General features: G+C 45.0%; 1 protein-coding gene and 1 long non-coding RNA gene across 2 annotated transcripts; one reads left to right on the forward strand and one right to left on the reverse strand.

The window, feature by feature from the left end:
* Positions 1-243: 243 nt before the first annotated feature.
* On the forward strand, positions 244-13,516 carry CSRP3 (cysteine and glycine rich protein 3). The gene is given in 7 exon segments (XM_050335632.1): positions 244-303; positions 305-512; positions 5,964-6,095; positions 9,723-9,891; positions 11,305-11,440; positions 12,108-12,201; positions 13,317-13,516. Coding segments are annotated over 7 exon segments (879 nt in total). The 3' UTR covers positions 13,397-13,516.
* A 1,018-nt stretch (positions 13,517-14,534) lies between these two features.
* On the reverse strand, positions 14,535-16,442 carry LOC126650626 (uncharacterized). Its single transcript, XR_007631454.1, has 2 exons — positions 16,300-16,442; positions 14,535-15,411 (listed from the first exon to the last, which is right to left on the reverse strand). It is a non-coding gene; the product is annotated as an uncharacterized LOC126650626 (long non-coding RNA).
* Positions 16,443-18,188: the final 1,746 nt, after the last annotated feature.

Here is an 18,188-nt window from a genome sequence, read left to right on the forward strand (position 1 = left end):
TCTATTAAATCATGAACTGCAGAATTAAATGCTATTTGGGTTACAAACACTGTGTTCCAGGGGATGCTACAAACAGTTTTTGATTCATTATTATTCTTGACAATTTAATACTGGCAATGTGACCATTAATAACTTAATCCTCACTTCAAGGGGCTGATATTTCATGATTCACATTTAAGCAATGCAGGAGAGTAACTATACAACTTCAATCTTTATTTCTGATCTGTTAGGCTGCAGTCAGGAATGTCCTTTAGGTGTAATCCAAGGGGCTGCATTGTTGTCCACCTACTCACAAGTGGACACAGGGGGGGCGGGGGGAACAAAATGCCAGGCTTTTGTCAGAGGTTATTTTCAGCTTGGTGATAGCAATGGCATTGCTCAGATCCCTGAAACTCTCATTCCCCTCCCCTCCCAGCTTATAGGGCTGACAGGGCATTTAAGGAGGGCAGGGACCCCTCCTGTTCCAACCCTTGGAGGCCCAAGGAGAGAGGGAGACACTTCAAGCAACTCTGGTGAGTTGAGTCCGGCGGGTTCTGCCAAGACTGTCTGATACGAGGGTTTGGGCAATTTTTTTCCGAACAGGTGGTTTCTTAACAAAGAAAAACGTGCCTGGATGGTACAGAAACATGATTCCTACAGAGCTGAGAGCAGTATTTTAGTTTTGGAGCAGCCAGCTGATAAGAGATTCTTCTGGGCTTCTCAGCCTGGGGAGTAGCTACTGGTGTTGCAAGAACAGAGTTGTGGGGATCCTCATTAGAGACGCTCATTTTGACTAGGAAAGGCTGGGTTACTGAAGTTTCGGAGTGCTTAAAAATTGTGTTTTAAAAGCTACTGAATTACTTGTTCTAAAAAGGATTGGGTTTTAAAAAGCATATGTACAAAGTATACAAATTTGGGTGCTTTCACGATTTCTCAGTTAATGGTAATGCAGAAGTAAAAAAACCAAAACAGCCACCTTCAACCTTCAAAATATTTAATGTTAGTGACCAATTGGCTTTATATCAAATAGGAATAGAACTTCTATGCAGACTTAGCAGAAAATGGCTAGGCAATTGGATGCAGGATGACAGAATTATTCCCACATCCATCACTTAAGCATTACAAGAGAGTGGGATTGGTCAAGTCTTCAGAAAAGCCCCAGTAATTTAAATAAATAAATACATGGTTTTACTCTGAAATAATTTTACCCTTAGGTAGAAAGCTTTTCAAAGAATAAGCCTTGTATGTAGATAAAATAATTCTGTGTCTTAATCATCACGGTGCTATTTCAAAGGAGGTAATAGCTTTACTTGGCACTTAAAAGACTTTAGTGCACAGAAAAGGATTTAGAGAAGGATCTTGTGAAAGGAAAAGTGAAAGCTGATAGCCCAGGATTAGGTCTGGAAAAAGGAATGGGACACATTTGTACAGCAGGATGCAGCTTTCCACAGCCACATGGATCAAACTGAACTCCGAGCACGTATTTACAAATATGTGAGTGTGGGGTGTCACTGGTTTTTAAGTCAGAACGAAGCACCTTGCCCTACCTGTAGGATGAATGAAGTGCCTTGTCAGGACACCGTATTTTTTGGAGATGCAAACTTAAATTTCTGCAAAAGTGTGCGTCAAGGAAGTTTCAAAAGAAACGTGGCATCCCTATGCTAGAAAATAACTGATAACTTGGAAGGTATGACACTATAACTAATAAACTTAAAATTCACCTGTATCCAAAGTCCACTGGATGAATGAGAAAAAATATGAGTATAAACAATAACATAGAGAGAAACTAGAGCAGCATTTTATTGCTACTGTATAAAGGAAGAGATATATTATTACCCCCACGGGGCTGGTGGGGCGAGTTACACCCAGGACGGTCAAATGAGTCACTGGTGGTCACAGGACAGGTCACAGCAGAGCTGTGATTAGATACCAGAGTGAAGTCCTGGCTGCATTGGCATCTCCCACGGACTTCAGAGGGGAAAAGAATTTCAAATGCAGCCTTGATACTTGAGTTTCAGTGTGGGCAGGGATATTTGGGTTTGATACCATTACTGCTTGTTCATTAGGTAAGGCACTGGTATTCTTTGAGTCCAGACAAACCATGTAGCTGGGACTAGAATGAAGAGACAGATGGAAGGCACACCCTACCCATCAGTCCCCATCCAGCAATTCCACTACCAAGTGCTCACAAAGACCAACATTTCCCATTCTGTTTATCCCCTCCAAAGCCATCCTGTAGCACATGTGGCACCCGAGATAATCCTCCCAGCCACACAACACACAACTTCTGCAGCCCATTCAGATAAGGCCTGAGCTCCAGACTGTCCAATACACCAGCATGTAGAAAGGAAAGCCTTGTGTTTAGAACAGAAGCACCAAAAAGCTACTTTCAACACCTTTTTTCACCTGCAGCACAGCCTGGCACTAGCACTGCCTTTTACTCCTCTACACAACTGCATCAGGCCAGCACTGCATCCACCACCCATTGAGATCAGGGGACCTAAATATATTTTTGGGTTATACTCTTATCAATAGCACTTTGATTAGAGTAAGGCACTCCGTGGCAGCGATGTGACACCCAGATTGGTACAGTATGACTAACAGCCCAAAAGAAGACGGCTCACAATGTTTCCATGCCTGTGCAGAGCACACAAGCACTTCAAAGGCTCCCTTGCTCCAAGCCTGGCCTATATAGTAGTGATATAAGCTCTAAATAACGGGAGGCATGTATCCCTGGCTGCACAATGTAAATTCTACTCCCTATAGTAACTGCATGTTGAGGAATGATACAAGCTGCAGAACAGCAACAGAGTGAGTACAAGAACACTCCTCCAGCTTAACAGTACCATGAGTTGCAGTACTAACACTTAAAAGTTTATTTAATAATAAATAAACACATTTACTACGTTTAGGATGAGTCCACTCTACTTCCCACTAGAATATCACAAGAATATAACAGAATATAACAAGCACCGTGTGGTCAGCAGACACTAAGATTAAGATTAAGACAACTAAGTTCAGGGAATTTCAAGGGGATTTAGATACTGACATCCAAAGAAATTATGTGAAATGAAGATTTTTGGGTATATTTTTTTTCTGATGACAAGTGGGAGACCGAGTTCCATTTGCACATTGTGAGGATGGAGATTTATCCACTGTTACAGTTTAGATGAGCAGAAAACTATGAATGCCATGTACCCTGTGGGGTTTATTTGCACAGGCAGCATCCACAGGGGTGGCACTGCAGTTCAGTGTCCAGAGAGATGATCAAAGCAAGGACAGGACCTGCCCTGGTACCTCACCCAGCTGTTCCTCCAGCCAGAGCAGACCTCGTGGCATACACTGCTCTTCCTACCCCGGCATCCTTATGGGAATAGTTTTACTGTGACTTTCTCCTTCCTCCTCCAGCTTCCCATCAGGTGATGCCAAGAAAACATGGAAAATGTGTATGCATGCCCAGTCATGTTACTATAATTATCCTCAGGGACAATGGTTCTTCTAAGAGCTCCAACCATGGCCCCTGACAGCACAAGGTTCACTATCACGCGTTATCAGACTTTTTCAGAGATTATTTTCCCCCTTCAGCTAATGATGTAATTGGAGCTGCTTTCCAACAGCAAAAGACAAAGTTGCTTGGTGCGCCTTTGAGGGGAACTAACACAGCACAAACAGCTTTACAGAGACCAGAGGTACAAACCTCCCTGGCAGCTGCCAGCGCTGCCTCAGCTGGGAAGGGATTCCACTGGAAACCTGATTTGAAAGGGAACACCACCAACACAAAAATCTCATTTTAATTTTCAGGAAAGTGTCACAAAACTGATTTTTACCCCCAGTCTCTCTTCCTTCTTTTAAAAATGTTTGAAGCATCACTTGAACTATTTTCATAAGAGAAAATGGCAGCAATATGAAAGTACTTAAAAAATACAGAATGGTAGAATGAGAATAAGATTCTACCTACATGAAAGATTTCTCTCTGTGCATTTAAAAGAAATGAAAAAAGAATTTAGCAGTGCTGTTCAGTAAAGGCTTCACTGAGGGAGAGGGATCAAATCCACTATATGTTTCTTGCATGCAGTTAGGTTTGTTTCTTATTCCAGCTACATCAGGTTTATGCTTCTTACTCGTTACACTACAGATAAACAGAATTAGAGGAAAGCTGAGTTTTCTTTTCCTTTTTGCATCATTATTGTTTTGGAACTGCCACGGCAGTTCATGAGCAGCCTCCCAGGAGAGCTGAGAGGGTCTGGAAGAGATTAATGATGGTGCTGCTGTGTGACAGCAAAGGACTGGGCTGACTGAGCTGGGGAGGGTGTTCAGCTGAGCATAAATCAGCCTCACAAAGAGGAGGGGAGATTGGATCCTGCATGAGGATGACAGGTGTGCTGTCTACCCACAGGTACCAGTCACAACAGAGACTATTTAATTACGCAGGGTTAAGGAGATACTAATCACTGCTGTGCTAAGGCAGAGAGGCTCGGATGTGCTGGTACCTGCACTGTTATCAAACACTTGACTGCACAACCTGCTCACATTGCCATGTCTCCGGTGCTGGGGCTTCAGTGTGTGCACACACTGCCATGCCACCTTCCTTTAGCTGGACAGATGTGTCTCTTACACCATTGTGGGATTTTTGGTGTATGCGTGCCCAGAAAGAATTCCCTCTGGGTTGCAGAGCTGGCACACAGACACTGTTCGTTTCACTCTGAAATTCAGAAGATTACAGAACAGAAGTCACTAAGATGATGATAAGCAGGAGACATTAGTGTCCAGTGTGAATATATAGTAAAATATTAGTCTAAAATGCAAGTAATTGAAAATACTGGCTTATGTTACATCACTACTGTGATTCAGATCACTGCAAACTCTCCTTTATCTCTCACTTGACCTCAGAAGAAAATCCTCAGGTGGCAGTCTCGATTCAGCCTTCAAAACCCTCTTCTTAGTTGAAAGTACCTTATGGTGAATTTAATCAAACACAAATAGCACAAGCAGGCTTCAAAATAACTATAATAAGAAGGTGAGTGGTTTTCCAAGAAGGAGAAGGAAGGTCCGTGCCAGGAGCTTGGAACAACCTGATAATATGATGTGCAGGTGACAAGATGACGTCCCAGCCTTTCCAGAAACGATGACTCAAACAAGAAAACAGAAGGGCAGCCTGAGGGCTGGGCTTGCTTCTGATGTGTGATAGCACAATCATCAGGAAGGGCACTGAGCCACCAGGCCACCTGAGCTGGGCTCCTGCCCCTCACACTGCCCTCCCGTGACCTTGGCCAAGTCACTTCAACAGACACCGCAACAGCAACTGCTGCTCTTCTTTTCCCTTATGTTTAGAGTTCAAAAACAATTGACAAAGAGAGAAAAAAAACCCACCTTAAGCGCCTTAGGAACCTGACTATTATAACCTCACAACGGCTGAGCAGCACAGGGACCTTGCAGCTGCCTCGTGAGGAATTCAGGGAAGCAACAAACAGCTTGTTTCTGTTGATGTGCCCTCTTCGAAGTGCCCTTGTTAAAACTTCAAGGTGGAATTACCCAGGTATGAACTGTATAAAAAAATATCATGCTGGCAAAAAAACACGTGACCAAGGCAGCTCATGGGGCAGTGGATGAAGCAGCACTTGCTTTGGAGAGGTATAAACAGTCTACCTGTTAACAGAGAGTCGAGGTAGGAAACTGTTCTGTAGAAAATTTAATGCCAGATACTGTCCACACTTTTGCTTCAACTCCAGTAAAGCTTCATAAAAATTTGCCTCAAAAACCAGATCAACCCACACTAAGCAAAAACTGAGGGGGAAAAGGCCACACTGGGGTACAGAGGAGGGCAGGACTGAAAGAAGATGACTATTTGATGGAAAATACATTGCAAGTATGCAAGAGCAGTTGACTGGAGAGGGGGAAAAATACAATACCTTTTTTTTTTTTTTTTTTTTTTTAAATCGAGCTGTTCTGCTTAAAATAATTCACTTTGCAATCTGATTTTCCAGGTTCCCTCTCAGAGACAGGGATGCCGAACTGGGGGGGCGGAGCCAAATGCGGTGCCTGCGAGAAGACCGTGTACCACGCTGAGGAAATCCAGTGCAATGGAAGGAGCTTCCACAAGTCCTGCTTCCTCTGCAGTAAGCTGGGCTGCCCTGGTTCAACTTCACAACATCCCCATAGCTCTGTATAAAACCTTCCATCAATTCTAGCACATTTGCTTTTATATTACTGTGCAGGCAGTTTTTTAGCCCTTTACCCCAAGCAATCTGCATCTTGGGCTCCTGGCTTTTCTCTTTCCAAGCATTAGCTGGTTTTTGTTAGGGACACTCGAGTGCTGCAGGGTCATGGTATTAGGGCTCATCTCCAAAAAACCCTTCCCCTCTCTCCCACAACTTGGCATACTACAGGTTTGCTTCAAGTTAAAAAGTCCAGCAGAACTAAACAAACACTCATCAGACAGAAGGATGTGTTATTAGGCTGTTAGAGGAGATGATTACTTTGACAGTGAGCCCTAACATTAATCCATTTCACACAGAAAAGCTGCAAGACATCATCCTGGTGGCACCAAAACCTTGCAACACTCTGCACTTACCTTAGTCTCCTCCTCCCCATATTTCCCTTTCATTTGCTCTTTCCCTCCCACACTCCACTGTGATGTTTGGCAGGTGGCTTCCAGAAATCTTGCTTTCTCTGCAGAAGAGCTAGCACTTAAAGAAACAAAAAAAATCAGAGAGAAGGTATCAATTCAGCTCTGCTTGCCCTTTGTGGAGAGAGAGCAAACAATTTGCTAAGAAGTAAAAGTAGATGAAGAGTTTATTTTGCAGACAATGCTTGAGATTTAGTACCTTTGCAGTATAAATTCCATCTGAATCCAATTTCTCACCCTCTTTTCCTGGATGGAAAGAAACTTCTTATTTGGAGGCACGAGGCTATTACACACTTAGCTGACGTGGTGCAGTCAATGCAGAACAAGTTTCAAAGGACACACTGGAGGCTTTCTTCAAGTGCCCTGCAAGTGATGCCTAAAAGGCAGAATAAGAAAGAATTCCTTCAAAAGCTTTTCAGCTATCTGACAACCTTCAGCCAATTCTTACAGAATGGTAAAAGAAAAAAAAAATCTCAGTCTCAACTGGTGCCTTCTTATTGCTTCCATGTGCAGCTTATAATAATTAATATTAAAAATCAGAGAAACTAATGAAAATAAGCATCTGTCCTAATAGAACATAGTTAACAATATTTCTCAAGTTTAATTTCATTCTTAGTATAACTGATTTTTTTTTTGGTGATTCATGATAAACAATATACATACATCACATTCTGACAACAGTTTGGTTTGTTTTGGTGGTTTTTTTGGTTGGTTAGATGGTTGTGTATTTTCTTGTGTATATTTTATTCTGCTTTATCTTTCCCTTGTGATTGTAAGTCTGAGCTAAATCACTGGTAGGTTAGATACTAAAAAAAGTATTCCCATCAGAAATATGTTTAAGGTCAAAAAGTAAAGATGCATCTAAGCCCAGTTGGCATAGGAGAGGTATGTTAATTGGCTTTACTTTTACCATGATTCACACACACCGTTCAGCAGCTCCAGATGCCTCAGGATCATGTATCACATTCAAGGGCTTTTCTATGAACCAATTATAGGATTTCATTTCTCAGCAGAAGGAAACCAATCCTCCCCAACGTAATCTCAAGGTATGGAAAGAGTTAACCCGTTTAGCTGAGCTTTTCTATATTTCAATATTAAAAATATTGCAAATATGTCCTATATTTTACATAATATTTGACAAATCAGACAAAGCAGAGCAGTAGTTTTCAACCAAAGAGTTCAATTTCAGCAAAATTATAAACAATTCAAAGCAATCTGTTGACACAGGAAGAATCAGACAAGCTAAACTCTAAATCCCACTCTCTCTGCTCCACAGTTTTTCCCTACAAACGTTATGAGAGAGAAACCTCTTTCCAGCAGTCCCTACTTCCCGTGCTGCTGTTTACCTGCAGATTGTTGCTTCCCTGTCAGGTTTTGCTCAAGCTGCAGCTGTGAGGGACAATTTGGCAGGATCTCCCACTGTCAACCCGAGCCTCCTCGGTGCCGGAGGGTGACCAGGATCTGCTGGCAGATGAGAGGTCTCAAAGTTATTTCAACAATAGCACTTCAAGGGCTTCTGCTCCATCTGTTGTGGTGAATTGATACCCTATCCCTGAGGTACCAGAAATAGAAACACTTTATCTGCTGCTAGAGTTTCCATCATCCCTTAACTCCCTTAGCAAACATAATTACCATCTCCGAGCAGAGGAGACTGGAGCACGAGGGGATCAGATTCACACATTTACAGAAGCCCTTCATTTTATCTCTGTTAACTATAAAGGTCTTTGCAAAACATTTTCCCCTCTGTGCAGTACAGGGAGGAGGAAAGCCAAAGATAAGCAGAGGGCTGGGGACACATGAGTAGTATTTTATGCAGTCTGGTCTAGCAGAAGGTCTCCCTGTCCATGGCAGGGGGTTGGAACTGGATGATTTTTAAAGTGCCTTCCAACCCAAATCATTCCAGGATTCTATAATTAAAGCCACAGAGATTCCAGTATTGGCTTAAATTACCTGAGGTGGATGAACTGGACTCACAGGAGGATATTTAAAATAAACACAGGGGCCAGGGACAGATCAAACCCTCAGTTGGCTCCTCTAGAGCTCGCACTTCCAGCCACTGTCAATACTTCTGTATTTCACAGCTTTCTGGTGCATACAGGAACTAAGAAACTCGATTTTCCAAGCCACCCGCAGCTCATGCATGACTGGAACGCCCTCTGCAGGACTTGTACTTGCTCAAAGCATAGATTCTCACTTAACCAAGGCCCCCAAATAAGCAGCTGTCAGTAGAGTCTAATCCTTCCAAGCTGAGGCTTGGCTTAAAGTAGTGCTGCAGAGGACATAACTTGTATTCCCTGGTGAAAGCTGGGCATTCCTATGGCATCTTCTGTCCAAAAGTCTCCCAGACCTTTCCTAGCGAGCTAAGCCAAGCAGTGTTTCTCCGTCACAAACACCACTTGTAAGAGGTCTCTGTTTTGGGCATGGCTTTAGTCATACTCCTGTCATCCCAGAGGAAGTCACACGGAGCTGAGATTTATTTGCTCTGCCTTGGTGCCACAGCTCAAACAAACAAATAATAGCAAAAAATCAAAACAACCCCCCCAACAAACAAACAAACAAACAAACTCAAACAAAAAACCAAACAAAAACCACCACACCACCTCCTCCCCCCCCAAAAAAAAAAACCAAACAAAAACAACCCAACAACATATTCTACCTGTCTCTGGACATGGTATGATGTTAAAGCCTCTTTTAGAAACAAACCTCATCAAAATAGCCTGGGCTGAGCTGAGAAAGCCACCACAGACTCATGAGAGAACATTCTGAAAGGTCCAGATGCACAGTGGAATCAATGCCCCTGCAACCTCCTTCCCCCCCCCTTTTTTAAGGAGTTTAGGATGGTTATCTCGAATCCATCTTAACTTCACAGACCTAGACAAATTGCCTTGCCAAGCCCACGGTTTCCCTGGGGTTACACCATAACTTCAGAGAGGCAAAACAGGAGCCTGTTGTGTGCACACACCCAATTTTAGCAACAGCCCAGTCAAGTTTCACACCGACCAGCTCCTTGTCCCGTATTTTTAAAGGTAAAACCCACTAAATGTAACTACTCTGAACTAGGTGAATTCGAATCCGAAAACACAGGTGTTGACAGGTGCCTCTCTCTGCCTGTACCCAGTGGCCTGCAGGAAAGCTCTGGACAGCACCACAGTGGCAGCTCACGAATCCGAAATCTACTGCAAGACCTGCTACGGGAGGAAATACGGTCCCAAAGGCGTCGGCTTTGGGCAAGGGGCCGGATGCCTCAGCACCGACACCGGAGACCACCTGGGCCTGAACCTGCAGCAGTGAGTTAAACCCCACCGACAGCACCTTTGTCTGGCCCTACTTTGCCTCTTAGCAGGGTGTTTTAGATGTTTTATTCTGTCTCCATAACAACACCCAGCGTTAGTAGCAGAGCAGGCTTTCCTGCACCCTTTCCTTCCAGGGGCACGGTAATTTACCCGTTTTTAATGATGCTCAGTCTCTCTAAGCCTTCTTCACAAATTATTTTCTCCTTCAATAGGCAATTATCGTGCAGAAGCAGCCTTTATATGCCACCACAGCTGTAAATATCCACTGCAATTGTATGCTGCCATTTGTAGCACAGTGGTAAAGTCACATTCACTATAGAAAATGAGAATATATTTTTTTTTTTTTAATTTTTTTTTTGCTATCAGAGGCTAAAATCCAGTTAGGTTTTACTCTTAAGAGAAATAATCACACTACCACATACTGCTAGCTCTCCTCTCAGTGGGGGAAATAACATTTCTAAATCCTCCCTGTGGCTTGAATAACACTTACAAACACACTGAGGATGTGTTTGAACAAAGGAATTCTAATGGGATACCATCTTCCAAAAGCACATAATTAGCTCTGACAGTACGTTTTTACAGGATTTTTTTTTTTTTTTTTTTTTTACAATTCTCAAAGCTGCACATTTCCAAATCAGCAACGCTTCCTTCTGGTATAACTACGAGGAAACCAATTAACCAGTATGCTGTGTGGGGAATAAAAGCTTAAACAATGTATTCAAATGTGGCTCCTTGTGCCATATGAAGCCATTGTGGGCAGAGTTCTGCATCAAAAACTGTCACATCCTGTAGATATAATGACCTGTTGCAGTCCAACAATCCAGTCATTCAGAAATCGTTCTGTGAAAGGCTTTAAGCACAAATCCATAACGCACAACGGCCAGAAACACAAAGCAAAGCTACTCCTCTGATGTTGCTTTTGACCCTGGGCCAGGTAAAAACCCCAATTCCCTTGTCCAAATGTTTCACTGCCTAATGAAACATCTGCATGCAAAAAATCTGTATTTTTTATTTTTATTTTCCACTCACTGAGTAAGAGCAGACAGCCAGTTACAAAGGAAGAGTGGTCTTCTGCTTGTATTTTCCTCCTTGCCTCTCCATAAAACAACACTGTTTTTTTACTCTCACTTTTCATTAAATGCAATCCTTTCTGCATGTGGCTGCTGTCAGCTCCATGTACTCAGCCCAGAACAGGTAACATCAGGGCCTACAGTACCAGCTTTTCCATCACACAACACAGAAGTCACTAGAGTACTTTGATTTTCTCCCTTTTTATCCCCAGTTTGCACGTCTGAGAACAGCAATTTAGTATTTTTCACCCCTTACCAAAAAACCCATGAAATACTTTTTCTAAGGAAGGTAACACTTGAAGCAGCATTTAAAAAGCGCTGAAACCTTGTGTTTTAGGGGGTCACCAAAGCCTGCTCGCCCTTCTACACCAACTAACGCTTCCAAGTTTGCCAAAAAGATGGTAGATGTGGATAAATGTCCCCGTTGTGGCAAGTCAGTGTATGCTGCAGAGAAGATCATGGGAGGAGGAAAAGTAAGTAGTTACTTCAGCACTAGAACCCAAACACAGTTTTATAAGGGTGATAAATTGTAGCTAATAGGTCCTTGATCATTTAAATTTCCACTCATAGTCTCGATGAAGAAAATACGAGGTAGCAAATTGCTCGAGTGGGATGTACTTTCAGGTCTTGAAATCATGTGCTTTTTGTAAATTTTCTTCAACTTTTCCCTTCTTTTTGATGTCTGAAGAACAACCCCTGGCTGCTGTAAAGCCTGGCTCTTCCTCCACCTCTGGGGGATGTTTAAAAACATTTATTTGCAGTGGCAATTACAGATACATTAAAGAGATCCTGTAACCAGAAAAGCAGAAGCCTTTCCCAAATGACATGCAAAGCTCTCTCCTCGAGGAACTCTCATAGAATGTGATCTCTGCACACTGAAGAAGTGGCCAAAATGAGAGCAGTATCTCCAGCTCCCTGCTTTTTACTAGACCTCCATTAACAAGTGTGCACCACTAACAAAGTCACTCGGTGACTCTTGACGTAACTGAAAAAAAAGACTAACCTGGGGTGACTAAGAGCGGAAGCCACGAGATCAGCAGAAAGATTTTAACCTTTTCACACCGCAAAAAGCGGCAGTTCTTCGCTTCTTGCACCTGTGCCCTTTCTGTGATGCACAATGAATTGTCTTCATCTCCTCAGCCTTGGCACAAGACGTGTTTCCGCTGCGCGATTTGTGGCAAGAGTTTGGAATCCACGAACGTTACGGACAAAGACGGAGAGCTCTACTGTAAAGGTGAGAGTTGTAGAGCTAAAATTAGTCCCCTCAGACCTAGGAAAGCCATCATGACTTACCTTGTCCCATGCTTAACAACTTCAGGAAATTTCATTTTGCCTTTTTTTTTTAACAACTTTCTGAAAGCAAAGCAAAGAGCCGTGGTGACGTTGCAATTGCAGCTTATGCTATCGACATTTAAAGTTTAAAGGTGTGATTTTTTCCTACAAATATCCCTCAGATCTACCCTCAGATCTTCTAACAGAACATTGGCCATATCTGCTGGGCAGGCTCTTGTTCACCTGCACCTCATCTCACTCAGTAAAATAAAAAATCCACGTAGATACAGATCTTCAGAGGTCATCTGGAATTCTTGCCAGTTAAAGATACTTCCACTGTATTGGTAGCACAGAAGATAATGCATTGATACTAAATGACATATCTTAGATGTTTTCAGATCCAAAAAGTTCACAGACTTCACTTGACTCTCAGAAACAGCCTGAGGGGGAAAAATATGCCAAGGTTTTATACCCCAGGCTAAACTTCATAGAGAGCCCTAAAGAAGAACACTGAAGTTCTGTGACTTTGGGTACAATCTGTCAGCCACGAGTGAGCAAATCACCACATTTGGAGAAACATGCTGATCATTACTGTTACTTCCTTAGCAGAGCTGTGACAAAAAACTATGCACAAACTGACCAACACACAGTTCAACTGGAATGGTTTAAATGCTCATCAATAGTTTCAGATCTGTGCTCCAGTTCTTTCACCTCCTAGAAAATCTCTGACTCACTTACTCAGCCTGTATTAGTCACCAGACCAAGTTTTACCAAGTATTTTCAGATAGGAAAGTAGCTTTAATGAAAATATTACTTAGCTCTTAAATGTGTAGTTTCTTAATTTTTTTTTTGAGATCACCAGATGAGACTTTGGTGTAATTCAAACGTGATTTTAGTTTCACTATTAAAACCTGCCAACACTCGTGGGAAATAGGCTATTTCAGATCTCCTTCCTGTTATTGACTCAAATTTGGTAGTGATCTAAAAACTAAAACCAAAAAGACATTTACCCCTACCTGAGAACATTCAGAATTCACAAACATTCATCTTTCTGCCCCCCACCTCCTTCTTTTGCAGTTTGCTATGCAAAAAATTTCGGTCCCAAAGGAATTGGGTTTGGTGGCCTCACTCAAGTGGAAAAGAAAGAATGTGAATGAGAAGAAATGGATGCAGCAGTCCCAAACTGATGTTGATGCCACCAAGTGAGAGCTGCTCAAGTAAAACATTAAACATCACATATTGCTAAGAACATAGGGCATTTGGGGCAAGATTTTCCACCTTGCAGGAAGAATTTGTGAGCTTATATCTTAAGAAATTCGTAGATTAGGTTACAAAGGTGCAGCGATAAAAGTTTTATAGTAAACAAAGACAAAAAACCCTTGTGTAATATTATTGCTTCTTAAACTAGTATTTAGCACATTTTAGACTGGAGTTTTAGACTCAGCTCAGTGTCCCATAGAGGTACCTTATGGAGTGCAGGGTCTGAGGGTCCCAGCTATTTTATTATTATTGTATTTTCCTCTGTTCACAGTGTTACTCTGTTCCTACCAATCTCCTAGGTGTGTTTTGAACATGTTGGCCTTCTGTGTTGTAGGTTAGAGGCAGAGGTTATTCACCTTGAGACAATTAAAAAGGGTTTGAAATTCTTTCTACCAAGGGGAGGTATTTCCAAAGAAAAACAAAGCTTTCCTAGAATGCAGCACTGTAAGTTTTGTTACTGTCTGTTTTCAAGCTACAATAAAGTACTGACTGCTTCACATTATTGTTATTTGAATTTGCTTGTGCTTTTCCATTCTACAGTGTTGCAGATTTCGAGATGAACCAAATCCCCCATTTCTTAACTACAAGAATTGAATTTCATTGCACTACTTGACTCTTATGTTGTCTAGATGGTATTTAACTTTAATTTTCTGACCTTGATCTCTTTCCCTGTGGGTTTTCATTGCTACCAACTTTGACTTACATTCACACACAGTGTCCCAGTGGCCCTCCCAGACTGACACTGTATCCTTTTCTTGGCTGACATCAGCCATTAAAGATCCATGCATGCAGCTGGGAATAATTCCCTCTTTTTATATACAGTGCTATTTTTCCATCATGAACTTACCCATTTTCATACACTCACGAGGCATATGAATAAATAAAGTAAAAAAAGAAAAAAATGATTACTTAATAAAACTAAACATCAGGCAGAGTCAGGCTTTCTCTTATGGTTTTGTGCCTACCTGCTCTTCAAAACCTCACTGGTCACATGTCCCTTGAACTTATTTCAGTGTGCAAAAATACACTTAGGAGTATGAAAGCTCTATTTTATTACATGTAAACCTTTCAAATACAAAGACTCATTGGAGGTTTTCACAGCATAAGAAACAAGATTACAATGTAACCATAACATTAAGTTTTTGAATATGAACATTCACCTTAGATTTCAAATGTAATTGTCTTCTACTATCTGCAAGGATAAAGCAGAGGGTACCAACGTGGTTTTGAAAGCACTTGGAGCCAACTCTGGGGGAAAACCCCTGTGCCTGCCAGGAGTTCTCAGTCTGTTTGTCCTGCCAGCTCCTGATCGGTGTCAGAGCCACTGGGAGGGACTCAAAACCCAAAGAAATCCCAAATCCTATCGAGGGACTCATCCAAAGGAAGAAAGCCACTATTGCCATTAACAGCTTCAAAACCTGTTCAAAATTGTAGGACAGCAATACTGGGATTCACAGGAACCTTCTTAGCGCTCTTAGTTCCATTTTAATGTATCTTTAGTCCTCAAGGAGCTGCTTTGGAGAACTTACCCTGGGATTTAGAGGCCAAGCAGGGCTTGCTTTGGATTGCCTTGGGCCAATGGGGTTAAACACACTCTCCTACCAAAACAACTGCTGTATCCCCTAGAGATTACCCCAAGTTTTCAGATAAAAATGTCACCTCTGTCCCCACTGAGTCACCCCAGGTTTTGCCAGTTGGGAGCTGCAAGGAGGCTGTAAATTCAAAGGCAGAAGGAGAAGATCTATCAGCAAAAGGCAGAAAGAAGGGGACAGGTTTCAGAAAACATTTCTGCAATGTCATTAATAACTATTTCCAGTTTCCCAGTGAGAAGAACATGAATGCACCGCCACCAAGGCCTGACAGTCCCCTGAAGCCAGAGCTCAGCACACATCCGGAGAGGCAACTCCATCATCTAAAAGAAAAAAAATAAGAGGTAATTTATTTTTTTTTAAAGTCATTTCAAGCTCTTCCAAGCAAAGCAAGACTTGCTCTGGTTTCAGTTGGGTGCACAGTGAGCGGTGGGCACAGGGCAGGTCATTAATGCCCACCGGGATGGTGCTTTCTGGGGGAAGAGCAGCTGATGGATGGCCTAAGTCCAACTGCTGCCCCTGGACTGATTTGCACAGGACAAACCCTCTGGCAGGAAGGGGTTTTGTTCCCTGCAATGGTCTTTGCCCAGTGTGTCCCTGTGGACAGTGCCAGGCCGGGGACAGGCACAGGGAGCTCTCAGCACTCTCTGCTCCACAGACAATTCTGGGCCCCTGGGCAAACTGCCTCTGCAGGGTTCAGGGGTCTGGTGGGTTGTTTATGGCTGATCCTGACCAGCCCAGGCCACCCCATCCAGCCCCCCATCACTGCTCCATCCCACACCCGGGGGGGGGGAATATTGATATCGTGTGGAAATACTCCCCTTCCTTTGCTACTCCGTCCTTCCTTACACACCCATGGAACAGGTTTGCTCCACCCTTTGTTCCCAACAACAGCTCTGCAGCCCGAATCCCAGCTCCCACAGACACAAACTAAACACGCCGAGGGCGATGCTTCCATCAGCCCCTGGCATTCCGAGCTCCCCGGAATATGTGATTAGGGATATGTGATTTCCGTGTGTATTTCCCACATAGCTGTTAACTGCTTCTAACAAGCTGCCGTTTGTTCCCGAGGCTGATAAGGAAGGCGGGGAGGGAAGTCTGGCACTGTAATTAAACTACACCAGCTGGGGACACCGAGAAGCTTCCTCTAAACAAGGAGCCAAAGTGATTTATATAGACGATAAGACTGGAAGGGGAGGAAAAATACCTACTAAAGGCGCATGCTCCAAGCCGGGTTCATCCTGCGGACATCGAGGAAGACAAAAAAATCTTCATCACAGAGACCCCGGCCCACAGAGAAACCCCCAGACCACGGACGCCGGTAACACAGCCCAGGAACATGCATGGGAAAAACTTTGCAGCTGAGCATGTGCAAAAAGCACATGCCCCGGACTATGTATGGATCAGAACCTATGTACTGAGCATGTCTGGACGGGAACCCGGAGGGTTCAAAAGGGAACGATTGAGAGCTTGGGGGGGCGGCGGCGAGCTGTGAGAGAACTTTGTTTTGTTCTAAACAGCCCCTCCCCCTCCCGGCGCGCCGATTGTTTATCTACCGCTTATTAATAAATTTGCTTGCTATTGTAAATTGGCTTCTTCAATTCCTTTAAGGCATTGCTGGTAACCTATAACAAGCCCAGCTCCAGCCCCTGGCAGAGCTGCAAACACCGCCCGGGCTCCTGAACCCCCAAACCAATGCTCAGGCTCCCCCACGGGCACCCGCCCGCCCCTCTCGGCACAGCCCGACCCCACAGCTCTGGGACCCCAGCGGCACCCGGCCCTCCGCCCCTGCCTCTCCACCCTTCCCAGCACACACGGCAAGGACCAGCCCGCAGTGGGGAAAAGAGCCGCTGCCCAGGGAGCAAACGCCAACAGGCAGGAGAGGGGAAACGTGTCCCTCTGACTCACCCCACCCCACGGGCGCCCCGCCGGGCCCCGCTCCCCCGCCGGGGACGATCTCCTGGAGAGCCTGAAGTTGTGTCTGCCGCCGTGTGCGGCTCCCGGGGGAGATCCCGGCGGCGCAGCCCCGACAGCATCTCCGGGGCACGGCGGGACCGAGCGCGGCGGAGCGGGGCGGGACGGGAGCGGAGTCCCCGCCCGGAGCTGCCCGCGGCGGTGCTGCCACCGCCCCCGAGCCGCCGAGCGCCCCACCCCGTCCCCACGGCGGGAAGCACCGCGGCGAGACGGGCTGCGAGTGCGGGGTGCGGGTCGGGGCGGAGGGGAGGTCAGGCTATAGGAGAGATGCCTCTCTGAGGCGGAGGAGGGGAGGGACTCCCGCCGCCATCTTGGCTATGGCTTTTGAAAACTTTCGGTCAGAGCGGTGCCGGCTTTAGTGGCACCAGTCCGGGTTTCCCTCCATTCCGCACTCCGGGAAAAATCCAGTCCGGGTTTTCCCCCATTCCGTACTCCGGGAAAAATCCAGTCCGGGTTTTCCCCATTCCGTACTCGGGAAAAATCCAGTCCGGGTTTTCCCCCATTCCGTACTCCGGAAAAATCCAGTCCGGGTTTTCCCCCATTCCGTACTCCGGAAAAATCCAGTCCGGGTTTTCCCCCATTCCGTACTTTGGAAAAGTCCAGTCCGGGTTTTCCCCCATTCCGTACTTTGGAAAAATCCAGTCCGGGTTTTCCCCCATTCCGTACTCCGGGAAAAATCCAGTCAGGTTTCCCCCATTCCGTACTCGGGAAAAATCCAGTCCAGGTTTTCCCCATTCCGTACTCCGGAAAAATCCAGTCGGGTTTTCCCCGCCCCCCTCCCCGCCCCCCTCCCCCCGCCCCCCTCCCCCGCCATCTTCTCCCGCTTTTCCCCATCCCCGCTCGCTCCCGCTGTTCCCGGAGGACGCTGCGGGACCGGCAGTCCCCGGAGCTGTGCGGGGTCCGGCGGGAGGGGCTGGGGGGCTGCGCTGGCGGTCGGGGCTCGGCTCGGCTCCCGGGGCTGGCGGGGCTCGCTGTGGAGCGCTCCGTGCCCGTTCCGTGCGGGGGCTCGTGGGAACTCCCCTTCCTCGAGGAATGACCCGTCCTGCGGCTTCTGGAGGGGTGAGCTGAGCTCGGAACAGCGCGGGGCGGCTGGATGGGCAAAGGCAGCCTCCTGCTGCTGCTGCTG

Source organism: Myiozetetes cayanensis, unplaced genomic scaffold (genome assembly GCF_022539395.1).
Source record: "Myiozetetes cayanensis isolate MyiCay16 unplaced genomic scaffold, myiCay2020 scf6-25, whole genome shotgun sequence".
Classification (NCBI taxonomy): Eukaryota; Metazoa; Chordata; class Aves; order Passeriformes; family Tyrannidae; genus Myiozetetes; species Myiozetetes cayanensis.